Consider the following 14993-nt stretch of genomic DNA (forward strand, 5'->3'; position numbering starts at 1 on the left):
TTCAAGGAACATCTATGGCAACTGAAGATATGAAAGATTACAAGCCTATATTTGACCACAATTCTGTTTTTAAATTAAAAAAACCCCTTTGTGATGAAAATTTGTTCTAGAATTATGAAAGCTTATCATGTTTCAAAATGTAAAATCAAAAACAAAAGTGAAGAGAGGTTCCAATACAAAAACAAGAACTTACAAAGTTAAGAGCTCTGGAAAGTATAAACAAAATAACCACACATAAATATGTTTACATATAGTCTCAAAAATCCAAACGTGTGTAATGGATACCACAGTCCCCAAAACACTTACTAATGCCCCACAAAACTTCAAAATATACTACATATGGCATTGTTTATGTGACAGTATCAAAAATACCACTTAAGTACACATTTTAAGGTTAAATAAATCTGAAGGTTATATGGATAGTATAAGATGAGCTCCCAGGTACTACACATTTCAAAAAGTAATTTTCCCTTTAATTGGACAAAAAGTAAGTCATTTATTTATTTATTTATTTATTTATTTATTTATTTATTTATTTATACTTTGGGCTTCTAGACCGCCCCACCCCCGAATTAATCGAAAGTATTTACCATTTACAGTAGTGTGGAGAGATAATGATCCTTATCCACACTGCTACAGTGGGAAATCCTTTTAATTAATTCTTAGTCAAGATTTAAGTGGCAACACATGAACTATTTATTCTGTGTCCAATTAATGAGAAGGTTATACCAAGACTATTTTTCAAAACAAATAGTACCTGGGGGCTCATGTTATGTTCGTCTGTGTAACCTTCATATTCATGTAACCTTAAAATGTGTATTTACGGTAAGTGGTGTTTTTGATATTGTCACACTCTACATTTTTATTTAGCAACTGATTATATGTAGATGTGTTGTTGGGATTGTGATATTTGTTACACAGTATATTCGTGAATATATGTACTCATATTTATGTGTACTTATCTTGCTTTTACTTTGCAGAGGCCTTAACTTTGTAGGTTCTTTCTTGTTTTTGTTTTAAAATGTAACATTTCATAGTAGTTTTTCTAGGGATATGATAAAATACAAATGATAAATGTTGGTGTTCTTAATTAATTAATTAATTAATTATTCAAATTAATTATTCAAACTGAATTAATTATTCAAACTGAATTAATACTGAATAGCCACTTCATATGTTATGGCTTAACCCAGTCAACCAAAACAAACATATGTGGTCACTTTGGACATGACAGTGTACACTTAAAGAATACACAATGTTCACTCTTAAACTAGAACATATGAAGCAGCCCTTGTTTTATGAAAATTAGAAACTCGGCATTTGCAATTTTTAAAAAAAGGTACTGCAGAACTTCAACTTTACTTAATTAGAAAACTGAAAAATGTTGCATTTGGCTAGCTGTCACCACATGAGATGAAAAATTCTACTGGCAGGAGTTATCTTTCAGTGAACTTGAAGTCAGAGTATAACTAGGCTAATTGCTTATGTACTTAAATTTCACAGAACTTTGAAACTAATGGAGACTTTCAAAATTGGCATTGATGCAAAGAACAAGATTGGTCTGCTAATAATTATTCCAGTGTGAAGTTCTTTGGAACTGATACAAAACAATTCTCCATGACAGTAATTAACTTCATAAAATTCAAATACTGATGATAGACTTACAAATACTCTTTAGCTGTTGAGCTTCATGAAGGAAAACAAATCATTCATTTCTGACACATGTATACCAACTATAGATTTCTATTCTTTAAGTGAGAGCTGCATTTGTCAGTGTGTGGAAAGCACGGTTGGGCTGCACTTTTCTGAGCTCTCCCAGCTCAGTAACTGCACTGAATAGCTACCAGGTTCTGTTCTGCTCTTTTGGAGATTGCTGAAGATTTAGGCCACTTAGCTTGTCTAACCTCTCTTTGTCTGGAATTAGCATTGCCCCTTAGAAGTTAAATGCACTACAAGCTTCCCTTTACTCTGCAAAGTGCCTGTTCAAAACCTGACTTTAAAATGTGCTATGTAGGAGCTTGCTACAGGAAACTGGAACACTGGGAATAGAAACATGTAGAACAGTTTTCTGAATTACACATAATGGAGGTGCGAGAAAAGTTATTGCAGTCACCTCAATTATAAATGCAGGCTTTAAAGTCTCTCTGTAAATATACTGCCCTTTCTGGCTGCGTTACTCACTCACAAGCACAAGGACAGCCAAGGGTTAAAAGATAAGTAACAGACAAATGCATTCAAATTATGTGGTATTTTAGGAATACAAAAGGCACTGAAGTAGTTTCCAAGTGGTTACAAATGACCTACCCAAAAAGGTAGAAGAGTGGTTACAATCTGTCACCACACCTTCACATTGTTTCTGATGGTCATGAAAAGCTCTTAAATGAATGACATACATTAATGCACATCAAATAATTATCACCAAAAGGGATATCTGCAAACTGAATCATGTGTTTACTGAAGTCGGTGAGCAACCTTTAGCTGGTAGAAAAGGCATATTTTAAGTAATAAATGCACTGCTACATGCCTTGTATAATTCTAAACTTCCTGTGATCAGTCTAAAATGCAGATGCAGTTAGTAAAGCAAGGAAATATGTTAATATACAGATTCTGAAACAGTATTTTCAGAATCCCCAAATACAGCTTTGAAAACCATAAACATGGCCACGTACCAATGAGACAAGAGAAAATCCAATTTCAGTTTTGAAGTTTATCTGTGTTTTCCAAAAGGACCATTTGTAACTCATGTCATCTGCCAAGTTGAGCACAGAAGAAGCTGAATTAGTTTATTCCCACAGCAGGAACATTTAAGGTAGCCATTTTGAATGGTTCCTCAATTCTGATATGCTGAATGCTTCAACTCTTCTCAACACAAACCACTTTTTAGAGTGAAGAAATATATCAGTCCCTATACCGATGTAATTCTTACCCATATGCTGTGAGAATCGCGAGATTATTCCACTTAATGCTGTTAGATGGTTGAAGCGTGGCAACAGTAGTCTTAGAAAAGTGGATGGAAGCCTCTAATAATTTCATCAAGGAATGAAAAACTGTTTATCTCTAGGCCTCAAAATTAAAACATTCTGACATTGTTTTGGTGTAGAAATTAAAGGCTCATCATTCCCTGGCTATCCCACCCTTCAGCGATTAGGATCTTAATCAGTCTTCATATTAGGTTTATTCAAATCCCCAATATTGAAACTGAACTCTTTGAAAACTTGTATAAGAACTATTCCAATAGATACAGTAGTGAATCCACAAGCCATCCCTAAGAAATCCACCACTCCAACATTGCTCCACTCTCGGAAAAGGATGGCTGAGGCCAGCAAGACCAGAGTGGTAAATACCACATAGTAGATGGCACCAAACACTGAAGAGTCAAAACATTCCAGAGCCTTATTAATGTACCTGAACTGAATGATGATGCTACATCCTAATACTGCCAACAGAACCAAACAGAGGTACAGTGCTCTTTGGCTTGATGGGTTGTTGTGAAAGATATCTTGGGCAGCCAGGCCTATGCCTTTTGTGCTAGGCACTGTGAAACTTCCGAGAAGTGAGCAAATACTGATGTAAACCATAATATTAGTGGGTCCATGAGCCGGTGCAATCCAAAAGATAAGTAGAAGCAGCATGAGAAGGACAATGCAGAGGTAAGCCACAAACACTGGGGGGAAAAACACACAGAATAAAAGCATTGTATATCTCCATGTAAACCAAGAGGAAAGGCAGGATATAAATGTTAATAAACTCTATGACAATATTTTTATTCACAGTAGATACATGCAAAAATCAGATTAGAATCAGCAGAAAACCTAAACATTCTTTGATGTGTTAAATGTATGCACAGCTCTTTGCTGAAATCAATAGGGTAAAAACAATTTATAAATACTGCTTTTAGTTTCTTCTTAATTTAAAGTAGAATAGAATTTAATGAGAATAGGGCCGTGATGGCGAACCTTTGGCACTCCAGATGTTATGGACTACAATTCCCATCAGCCCCTGCCAGCATGGCCAATTGGCCATGCTGGCAGGGGCTGATGGGAATTGTAGTCCATAACATCTGGAGTGCCAAAGGTTCGCCACCATTGGAATAGGGTATACTCTTCATAGGGTATGTGAGAATAAATACTTTAAAATGGACTCAGACCAGTGATTGAAATAACCCTGTACCCTTTATGGTCATACCTCTCCTGAATCTCATACAAAAGTTGCTTTCTCATCCTCCTACTTTCTCTTAATGAACTGGAAATGCTAGAGGACAACACCATTGAACTTGTGCCTCTGGCATGCTAAAAACATACCATTAAGTGTCAAACTACATGGCATGACAGCAGATACATATGTAAAAATTAACATCACTATCAAATTCTTTACAGTGGACGTAAAAATTTAAAGCATACCATGAGCAAGTAAAAGGGGCTGTAAAATCTCCACCCTTACCCCCTGGACCCTCCCCAGATAACAGTAAATGGCACCAAACACTGGGAGTGAAAACATTCCAGAGCCTTGTTATGCTTATGTTTGGAACTGGTGCTTGGAATCAGTAATGGGCTGGATGAAGGTGAACAACCTGAAACTTAGACCTTTCAAGGCAGAGTTATCTGAGTTAGTAGAGAGACAGGCCAGGGACTTCATATCTCTCCTGTTTTGGATGGGATTAATGCTCTCCTTGAAAACCAGGTTGGCAGCTTGGGAATGCTACTCGACACAGCAGTCACCTTAGAAAACCAGGTGGCTGAGGTGGTTTGGAATGCTTTGGACCCGCTTCAGCTGTTTCCATTCTTGGTTCAGTCAGTTCTAGCTACAGTGATTTGTGCCACTGGCCCTTTCCCCACTCACCTTTGCCCGAGGGTTGCTGCGGGCAATTCCCGGCGCACGCAATTCCTGGCGCGCGCCCCGGCTTCCCCACGACCCCGCGCTCTGCGCGGGGTCGTCGAAAGGCGCCATTTGAAAAGGCGCCAGAAATTCCACGTGTCGAGGGGGCGCGAGAGAAGCAGCGTCGGGGCGGCTGCATTCTCGCCGCCCCTGAAGTGGGGAGGGCAGCTGAACCCCGCGCTACTTTAGGAGAGTAGCGCGGGGCTTGAGGGAAGTGGGGAAAGGGCCATAGTTCCAGACTGAACTCCTGTAATATGCTGTGCTTTGGGTTACCCTTTCAGACTGTTCAGAGGCTGCAGCTAGTGCAAAACTCTGTGGCTAGACTGCTGGTTGCGGGTGGAATCAGAAGCATGTGACCCCAATATTTCAGCAATTATACTGGGCACCAATCAACTCCTAATCCAAGTTGCTGGGTTTGACCTTTAAAGCCCTGCATGCATTGGAACTGGGGTATCTGAAGAACCATCTTCTCCCATATACTCCTGCCCTAGAATTAAGATCACAGGGAGAGGCCCTTCTGACGGTCCCATCAATCAAAGCTTATTTGGTGGCAGCCCATGATTATGGGACAATCAGACCAGGCAGGTGCATCTGGCCCCCTCCCTATTGGAGGCAGCTGAAGACTATTTTATTTAAGGCCATATTTGGTTGAATTTACTAGCAAAACTGAATTGTGAATTTAAATTGTGGTGTATAATAGTAGATAAATACACCTTCCCTTTCTACCAAACCAGCTCTCCCCTGTTGTTCTTAGTCTCTGAGACACGAAGTGACAACTCCTGGGAGAAAGACAGCTGGGACAAGTGTTTTATGAGAAAGAAGGTAGAGAAAGATTTAGCAGGCCCTTCCCTCTCACCCAAGATGTGCTCCAACCACCCCTAATCCAAAATCCGCAAAAGAAATTCAGTACAACTCATGTTAGTTCATCATATTTAGTTTGCCTAGATTAGAACTATGGTCTCTTTCACCCCCTACAATGGTCACTTAATATACCGTAGTGTTTAAAGCTAATACTGACTGCCCTGAAGGTCATGATTGTTCATACAGCATGACCAGTTAAAATATGAAATAACCGTATCAAAATTAAGATTTGAATCCTTTACTAGTCTTCCAAAGGTATACATTTTACTTTCTCTATGCCAGAGGTGTGCAGAAAAAAATAACTGTTTTCCCAGTTATGCAGAGAAAATAACTTCCCCAATTTTGTCACTTATTTTCTTAACCTGTATTTTAAAAAGCCCACACAAGGAGAATATGCTATGATAATTTTGCCCAAGGCAATGTTATTAAATTTATTCTATAATTCATAATATATTTATATCTAAAATAACTGACTTCTATTTTTAATCTGTAGCACTCTAATAAATAACCTTGGAACAAATTTTTATTTATTGTCCTTATGCAATTATGCTGTATAAATCCCACAAATTTTAATTGTGTAGGACAGCAGCTGGTTTCTCCTTCAATAATGCACTAAAGTATCCACATACTAAATAAGGGTTTCCCATCAAGAAATCAAGCTGGATTGTCTATTGTCCTTAAGACTGATTTCTTCTGCAGCTGCAACTCTAAATAAGCACATATCCATCCAGTGCTCCATCAGCTGCATTGGCTTCTGGTGAAGTACCAAATCAGGTTCAAGGTTTTAGTCTTAACCTTTAAATACTAAGCAGTCTGGGGCCTTTGTATCTGCGGAATCACTTCTCCAAATATACCTTGCAGAGAGCACTCTGCTATATGAATAATCACTTGGTGGTGGTCCCTCACCCCCAAAATATCTGATTTTTGGCCCTGGCGGAATGCTTTGAACAAGACTTTGGCCCTTCAGGATGTATCACAGTTCTGTAAGGCCTGAAAAACTGAGCTGTTCCAACATACCTGTTGTTGAGTGCAGCAATGGTGTCCAACATGGCTGGCCTTCCTTTCTCCTGTAGCATTGCTATGGGAGCAGGGGGATCTTGAGCCCTAGGCACTACTTAGGGGGGGAGGTGCATTTTGCAGCTGTGCCTGGCCTCTCAACGGTGCTCTGGTCAGAAACTCCCTGTTTGGGAATGCAGTTGAAGATCAGCAAGCAGGGCTCACCCTGTTTGCAGTCTCTGAAGGGAAGATTGTGAAGGGGGCCAGCCGGGCCTCCCCATCCCCAACTCTACATGGAGGTCGGGTTTGCCACACCCAATCTCCATGTGGAGATGGGAGTAGTAAGGACCCATTTGAGCCTGGGTAAGACCAGGCATGGACCCAGCTCTAAGCTGCAGCCTGGAGCTAAGAGCTAGATCCAAGTCTGACCTCAGCCATGCTCAGATTGAAGCAAGCTGCTCTCAATCCCTCTAGCTTTATACTATTGACTCCATCATCCCAAGCTCCACCTGACCGGAGGTAGAGCTTGGGGGGTGGGGCCAGTGACGTAGCTATAGATTTTTAATGGGGTGAGTTCGGGGGGATGGCCATGCCCCCACACCCCTGGGGGCGTGGCCATGCCTACCCAAGCTCCGCCCTCAGCCTCAGTGCTCCGAGGCCAGGGACAGCAGTCTCCCCCACCTTGCCCCCCCGGCTGGGAGCCCAGATGGCAGCCAGCAGTCCCTTCTTCCCTCCAGGGAGAAGAGACTGTGGTCCCCAGTTTCAGAGAGCTGGTTTTATAAGCACTGAGGCCAGGGGGGCTTGGGAGGCATGGCCACAGCCCCAGGGGCAGGTGGGGCATGGCCATGCCTCCCAAGCTCCATCCCCAGGCTCAGTGCTTATCAAAGCAGCTCTCCAAGGCCAGGGATGGCAGTTTTTTCTCAGAGGGGAGGGAAGAAAGGACTTCTGGCTGCCCGCTGGGCTCCCAGCTGGCGGGGGGGGGGGCGTAGAGCTTTGGACATGTAATGGGGGGGGGGTTTGAACCCAGGAACCCCCCCTTACCTGCATCCTTGGGTGGAGCCAACAGTATAAAGCTAGAGGTTTCAGAGCAGCTGTTCAGTCCGAGCTGAGTTCACACTCAACCTCCATGTGGAGAGGGAGCAGAGCAAGCTGGCTCTCCCCGTTTGCAGTCTCCACATGGAGACTGCAAACAGGGGTGCGCCCCCTTGCCAGCCTTCAACTGCGAGGTGGGGTGCAGCTGTGGGGGGGCATGAAGTCTGGGCTTGCATCAGGCGCAATTGTAGTTAGAGATGTTCCTGCCTTTTTTCTCTCTTTCCCTTTAATTCATTCCCCTTCTTTATTGGTTATTAAGGTGCCATAGTATATTAACTGAAATTGGTTGTTTTAATTGTAAACCCTCCCTGAGGTTTAATTGTAAGCCTCCCTGAGCCCATTCAGGGGAAAGGGTGGCCTATAAATTGAACTATAAATTGAATTGAACTATATGTCTAGTACTTGGGAAAGAAGTACTACTTGAACACAGTGTGCACTGCTTCTGAATGAATATATTCATTACTGCAGAGCAAAAACATCGCAACAATTAAAGATGCAGCATCAGGAAGGCGTTGACCTGCCTGATTTCACAATATAGAATTGCAATACTTAACATAAAATCAGTAAGGTGATGCTTCATATTGGACAAGAGTGAGCCACCTCCCACCATGGAACCAATGCAGCTTTTGAGATTAATTTACTTGCTAACATTATTGTCCCAAATGATGAAATACCTGGGTTTGTCAGCTTCTCTTCAAGTTCTGCCTGAGTGGTGACATTTTCAGACTTTGGAGAATGGATTATGAGAACAACAGAACCTGCACAGCTCAGCAGACAGCCCAACTTGCCAAGAATGTTGAGTTTTTCTTGCAATAAGTAGGAAGCTAAAATGGATCTTTAAAAAATAGGCGAGAGGAGAGAACATTTTAATTAAACTTTCAGGGCTATTTATCTGAACTCACTCTAAGATGTTATTCATGCCACCCTTTTTCCTTCTTCATAAAAAAATAATTTTTAAGTTGGCTTTACTTGTCTCTACAAGGGAAATATGCCTTGTTATGGAGCTTTGTCAATTAAACCTAAATGAGAATATAAACTATTCTTTTCACATTTAGTGGGAACATGTTATCCAGTGATGGAAAAGGGAAGACATAAAATGCTATGGTGAGAGAAGGACTGTTTGGCTGGATTGGATCAGAGGTGGGATTCAGCCGGTTCGAGACGGTTCGGTAGAACCGGTTGTTAAAATTTTCTCAGTTCGCAGAACCTGTTGTTAATGATTAACTCCATAAGGGACAAGGGGGCAATCTCTGTCTCTGGGTGCAACAAAACTCATCAAGTGGGGGATGCAAAATCACCCCCAGGGGCCCCCTGCCCTCCATGGCACCCCCCTGCCCTCCATGGCACCCCCCAATCCCACCCCCACCCCTCACACACTTACTTTAGTTTCAGAACGAGATAGGAATTTGCAGACGATCCCTAACTTAAGTCTCTTTTCTGCAGCCTGCTGCCTGGCTGTCTCTCTTCAGCCTCCTTCCCTCCCCCGCCCACAGCTAAGCTGAGCAAAGCAGAGGGGAGAAGCAGCTGGCTGCCAGGGGAGAGGAGTCCAGGTACGCAGGGTTAGAGGAGAGGCAGGCAGAGAGGCAGGCTGGAAACTGCTGAAGGGTAAGCAGAGTAGCGCCAGAGGACCTACCCCAGAGGAGGAGGTAGAGGAGGATGGGCATGGTGGCCTCTGAGTCCAAGCAGCACCTAGAAGGAAGCACCCCACCCACCCACATCGCGGCTTGGGCTCTGCTTGCTGCTCATGCACAGCCAGGCAGGGCAGGCTTGGATCCCATAGGGCACACGCAGCGAGCTGGTGTGTGTGTGTGTGTGTGGGGGGGAGGTTAGGGTTAGGTTTTTAAAAAATATAGCCTTAAGTAAGCCTTTTCCTCTCCTCAGCCTTTTCCCCCACTTATCCTTAGTTCCAAAGATGCTGCAGTCACAGAAGTCCTTTTCTGGCTTTTTATGCATTGCAACCTCCAGTTTACTTTCAGTTTGTGAATTTGTCCTCTCCAGATTTTCAAAGGTAGGGCAAAACCTGGAGCAGATCACAGATCTGGCACATCAGGTCTTCCATTTGGGAGCAACAATGCAGGGAAATCCGTGTTCCGGGATTGCAAAATACCTGTTTGGGGAAGTGGGCGCAGAAGGCAGGAGTGGGGATCATTTTTCCTTTCTCCCAGATTTTTGCAAAGCAACACTCTGTCTATTACCTTACGTTTAAATAAAAGCCATCACTTGTTGGAAGTTCTGGAAGGAGATCTCAGTGCACACACACCCTTTCCTTTTAATGTTAATAAATTAAAGGGAGGTAACCAGAGTTCTAAAACGATCGCACACACACCCTTTCCTTTTAATGTTAATAAATTAAAGGGAGGTAACTAGAGTTCTAAAACGATCTCAGAAGTCTCATTCTAAAAGTGTATTAAAGACTGGAGTTGCTAATCTGCAGATGGGTGGAATTACTACTGTATTATGCTAAAGCAAGACTTTTTTTATTTTAAAAGTTTGGGGGAGGACACCATTTTATTTCTACTGGGGGGGGGAAGGGAAGTTTCTGCATAGCATGCCCAGATGCTGATTCAAAACAAAGGATACAAATATAATACATAGAGGTATTATTTATTACTACTGTTTATATTCTAATATTTTAGCCCTATGTGGAAGTTTAATTTTTGTTGGCCATGCTTCTTGTCCTTTAAATGAGTTGTTAAAAAATATAATTAAACTTCATATCTTAAATAAACTTAAATATAATTAAACTTCATATTCTAATCATTAATTATGAATATGAGGGAAGTTATGGGATTAGCAAAGGGCAGCCTTTCCTGTTCATGAATTATAAATAGATTGGTTGTTGTGGTTTTTCCGGGCTGTTTGGCCGTGGTCTGGTAGATCTTGTTCTAAATGTTTCACCTGCATCTGCAGCTGGCATCTTCAGAGGTGTATCACAACACACTTCTCTATGGGATACACTTTGAAGATGCCAGCTGCAGATGCACACAAAACGTTAGGAACAGGATCTACTAGACCACGGTCACACAGTTCAGAAAACCCACAGCAACCAGCTGAATCTGGCCATGAAAGCCTTCGACAATTTAGCTGAAGTTCTTTGCAAATGAATGCCAGTGAACTTTAGCTTTGCTATTTGTGCACAATGGAAAGAAATATAAACAACATGTTCTTCCCTAGCATGACCATAACAGTCTATTTTCCCTAAGGCTGGTACAAGAGTCCCATCTTAAATAGAAGAGCAGAGAACTATGTGTTGTAGAGAGATTTATTTTTCTCCTGTTACCATCCTGTTACCGTTGCTGTGAGGTACAGTTTGGGAAATGTTTTGCTGGGGGTGGGGTTGTAACAGACCTGTACCCAGCTGTTCCTGCACACTTGAATATTATAGCACAGAGCAGCCAAATGCAGGCTGCATTACCTTTGTATTAAAAAACAGGGTCCACCTTTGACCCAGTTGAGAAGGAATTATTCTGTTACAGTGATAAGCCAAAATGTATTAAGTTTAGACTTTAATGAATTTAAGATGGATGTTTTTAGTTCATCTGTGTTTTAAATAGTATTTAATGTGATGATTTTATTGTTTATTATACACTGGAAACTTCCCTGAGCCTGGGAGGCGAAGACCGTCTTACCCCATATGTCCCAAATAGGTCCCTGCGTTCAGCAGAGGCCAATTTACTGGTGATCCCTAGCCCCTCGATGATACGGCTGGCCTCCACCCGGGCCAGAGCCTTTACAGCTCTGGCCCCTGCCTGGTGGAACGCTCTTCCATCAGCTGTCCGGGCCCTGCGGGATCTTGCTGAGTTCTGCAGGGCCTGCAAGACTGAGCTGTTCCAACCGGGCCTTTGGGGAGACCAGCCGTTGATAAGGGGTCCTCCTTTTCCTCTCCCTCCTTTATGACATCGGAGATCCTGCCACCCCTTCCGTTTTGGGGTTTATGGGAATTGATAGCAGGCGCCATCTTTAGTTAATAAATGCTGCATTTTAAATGGGGTAGGGTTTATTTTTATTAGAGCTGTTTTAATCTATATTTATTGTATTTAACTTGATGTTGTGCTCTATCTATGTTGTACACCGCCTCTGAGCCCCTCTTCTGGGAGTGGCGGTTTATAAACCCAAATAATAAAATAAATAAATAAATAAATAAATAAAATGCATTAAATAAAGTAGACTGGAATTAAGCGTAGGCATTACTACCAGGAAAGCCAGTATGATGAAGTGGTTAGGATCTGGGAGACCCAAGTCTGAATTCCCCTCTGATATGGAAACTGGGCCAGGCACTGTCAGAAGGGGATAATGTCGTAAGCTACTTTGGGTATCCCAGATCCTAACCAAAAGCTTGCACTGCATATCACCTCTATAAGCTCTTTGAAAAATTTAGTGTTTTGGCTATCTTCGCATTCATGTTTCTGCTTGTTCCTTGATTGTATGCCAAGCAAGATTGTCTTGATAGTCTTTGCAACGGACCACAAAGAATCATGTTTTTACGCAATGTGTGTGATGAGGTATGCCTTGAAGAGTGTCAGTTGATGGGCAGAGTTAAGGTAGAACTAGGAAAAGCAGTTTAGAGCCTGGGACTGGGAAAGTTAAGACTAAGAGCATTGTCAGTATTAAAATTCAGTGTGTGCAACTACTGTGAAAAACATGACTTTGAGATTTTGTCCCTGTCCTCCCTCCCTCCCTTGCTCTGTGCGGTGTTTTCAATGTTGGGCGGGAGGCAATTGGGGGTGGTGGATATAATTCCATAAAACGTTTTCACGGCAGTAATAAAACATTTTGAAAGCATTTTGAAAATGTTGTCAACAAATTTTATTTCTTCTGTGTGGCACGGCCCCATTGCTGTGTTCAGATTTGTGAGTTGGGGCATGTTCTATAATGTGATTGTGACTTTGATATGACCTGGGGCAAAAAAAATTCATTGTTTTGTCATGGTGGGAGAGGGCAGCCACCCATGGGGGTGGGGACGCAAAACTCAGATTTTGTCCCTGGGCTCCATTTTCCCTAGATACATCTCTGTTAAAAGAAAATATGACCTTCCACTTTCAGTTTTGTAGAGGCTAAGTTCTGCCTCATGAGGGAGGGCACTGGGCTTGAAAACTGGTGAAAGTACCAACAACAGTACTGGAGGGGAGGTACAGAAAAATCCAGAGGCGGAGTGAGGGGGAACTGCACCTGGGACGCGCAGACCCTGCGCCCCTGCCGCAGCACTGCCCACCCTGCTCTGGAATGCCCCGCCCCCAGAACGCCCAGGCCACGCCCCCACCATGTCACTCCCCTCCTGGTCCCGTTGGCCCCACCACCATCGGAACCTGTTGTTAAAATTTTTGAATCCCACCACTGGATTGGATCAAAAAGCCATCTATCTACAAGGCACTCCAGAATATATAAACAAACAGGCGAGGGGCTTTTGGGATGGTGGCTTGATATTGTGTCTTAATAGTTGTTATTCTTTCCCCCATATATAACATTTCCACTAACAAATAATTTCATTTACAAATCCAATAACCATGAGTAAGGTACAGCCTGTGGCTAGCAATTGAAAGGAAAGAAACAAAACATTAACTATATAAAATAATTTTTAAAAGAAAAGGCAAGCAAACTGAAACAATTCTCTAGTGGAGAAAAGAATGCAAACATGCACAAAAGGGCTATTTGGGTAGGGTCTTATACAATTTATTAACTGTGGTTTAGGATACACGTGACATCGACTTTCATTGTCAGGGTTTTAAATTTCTTGCTGTTTGAACATTTTACTTCATGCATGGAGATTTTCATCTATATGTACTTCAAACACAGATAAATAAAATCCTTACCCAAATGGAACTCCAAGAGCTCCAAGGGGAGTTACTAGAACAGTAGGAACTGCAGTGTAGGCTAAGAAATTCCCAATCTGACCCAGAGCCACTGTGAAAAGAACAACAAAAATATTTATAGAAAAAGTAATACTTAACTGCCAATGTTCATCTCAAAATACTAAGTAAAAAGACATTAACATTGTATTGCAGTTTGTATGGCAGTTTGGTAGCATTTCAGTGTTACTAAAAAATTCCAGTTGCTTATGATTTTTTTTAAAAACAGCCACTTTACCTGCAACAATCACCTTTCTTCTGAAATTCTCATGAAGGTCCTGAGGATGACTTAATGAATAATTACCCATTAACAGTTTTTCTTACTGTTATGTAGGATCTGTAATATTACACTAAACTCAAGAAAATAAGGATACCCAGTGACCACCTAATTTTCCTCTCTACCATTTAGTTCAAAGTAGTGTACAGTTTAATTCAGAGTTCTGAAAACCCTCAATAATTCTCTTTATTAGTTAATCCAGTTTTTGGTTACTGTCTTCTTACATTGCATTTCTCACCTTTTTCTTTCTTCCATAAATAAAGATTACCACAAGTGGGAAGATCTTTTTTGTCCAGAAAGGCTGCAGCCAAAGCTGGGAGAGGTACCTCTAACCACTGCGATCAGCAGCTTATCCAACAGGATGTCTGGGTCCATCAGCAAGCTACAAACCTCTTCCTTCCTTCCTTCCTTCCTTCCTTCCTTCCTTCCTTCCTTCCTTCCTTCCTTCCTTCCTTCCTTCCTTCCTTCCTTCCTTCCTTCCTTCCTTCCTTCCTTCCTTCCTTCCTTCCTTCCTTCCTTCCTGCCTTCCTTCCTGCCTTCCTGCCTTCCTGCCTGCCTGCCCAACCCCCAAAGGGCTCTGGGTGGGTTACAACAAGCTTAGAACATTAAACTATGGCGCTCAGCTGGCTGAACATACATTAACAACTAGCGACCCATGCTGGAAAATGATGCTCTTCTCACAGTCAATGGGAGGCAATCCTTTTCTTGCCCAAAGACAGTCTCCAACCAGGGCCTGCAACAAACCAAGATCTGTCCTCACTTGTTCATTTGCTAATGTTATACATGCCTTCAAATGTCAGCAGTGCCCTTCCACTTTAGGGGGATTCTATCCTATAATCACTAACCTGGTGGTTTTCTATGCCAAGGTATTTATTTATTTAGGACATCTGTACACCACACTTTTTCTCATAACACAGGGCACAAGGTGGGTGACCCAATAAATAAAATATAACTGCAATAATATTAAATTAACATATGTTTTTAAAAAGTAATTAAAACATAATTTTAAAAATTCTGCCACAACCCCTTCAAGCTGCTTATAAACA

At 42.0% G+C, this 14993-nt stretch overlaps 1 protein-coding gene across 1 annotated transcript in view; it reads right to left on the bottom strand.

Moving 5' to 3' along the window:
• NIPA1 (NIPA magnesium transporter 1) overlaps nt 1-14993 on the bottom strand; it is a 23284-nt gene continuing 8291 nt past the window's right edge. The window contains exons 3-5 of the mRNA XM_048493083.1: nt 13635-13725; nt 8499-8659; nt 1-3664 (exon numbers count right to left, since the gene is read on the bottom strand). Of these exons, the coding sequence (XP_048349040.1) occupies nt 3153-3664; nt 8499-8659; nt 13635-13725 (764 nt within the window). The 3' untranslated portion in view covers nt 1-3152. The remainder of the gene's footprint in view (nt 3665-8498; nt 8660-13634; nt 13726-14993) is intronic.

Source organism: Sphaerodactylus townsendi, linkage group LG04, assembly GCF_021028975.2.
Source record: "Sphaerodactylus townsendi isolate TG3544 linkage group LG04, MPM_Stown_v2.3, whole genome shotgun sequence".
Taxonomy (NCBI): domain Eukaryota; kingdom Metazoa; phylum Chordata; class Lepidosauria; order Squamata; family Sphaerodactylidae; genus Sphaerodactylus; species Sphaerodactylus townsendi.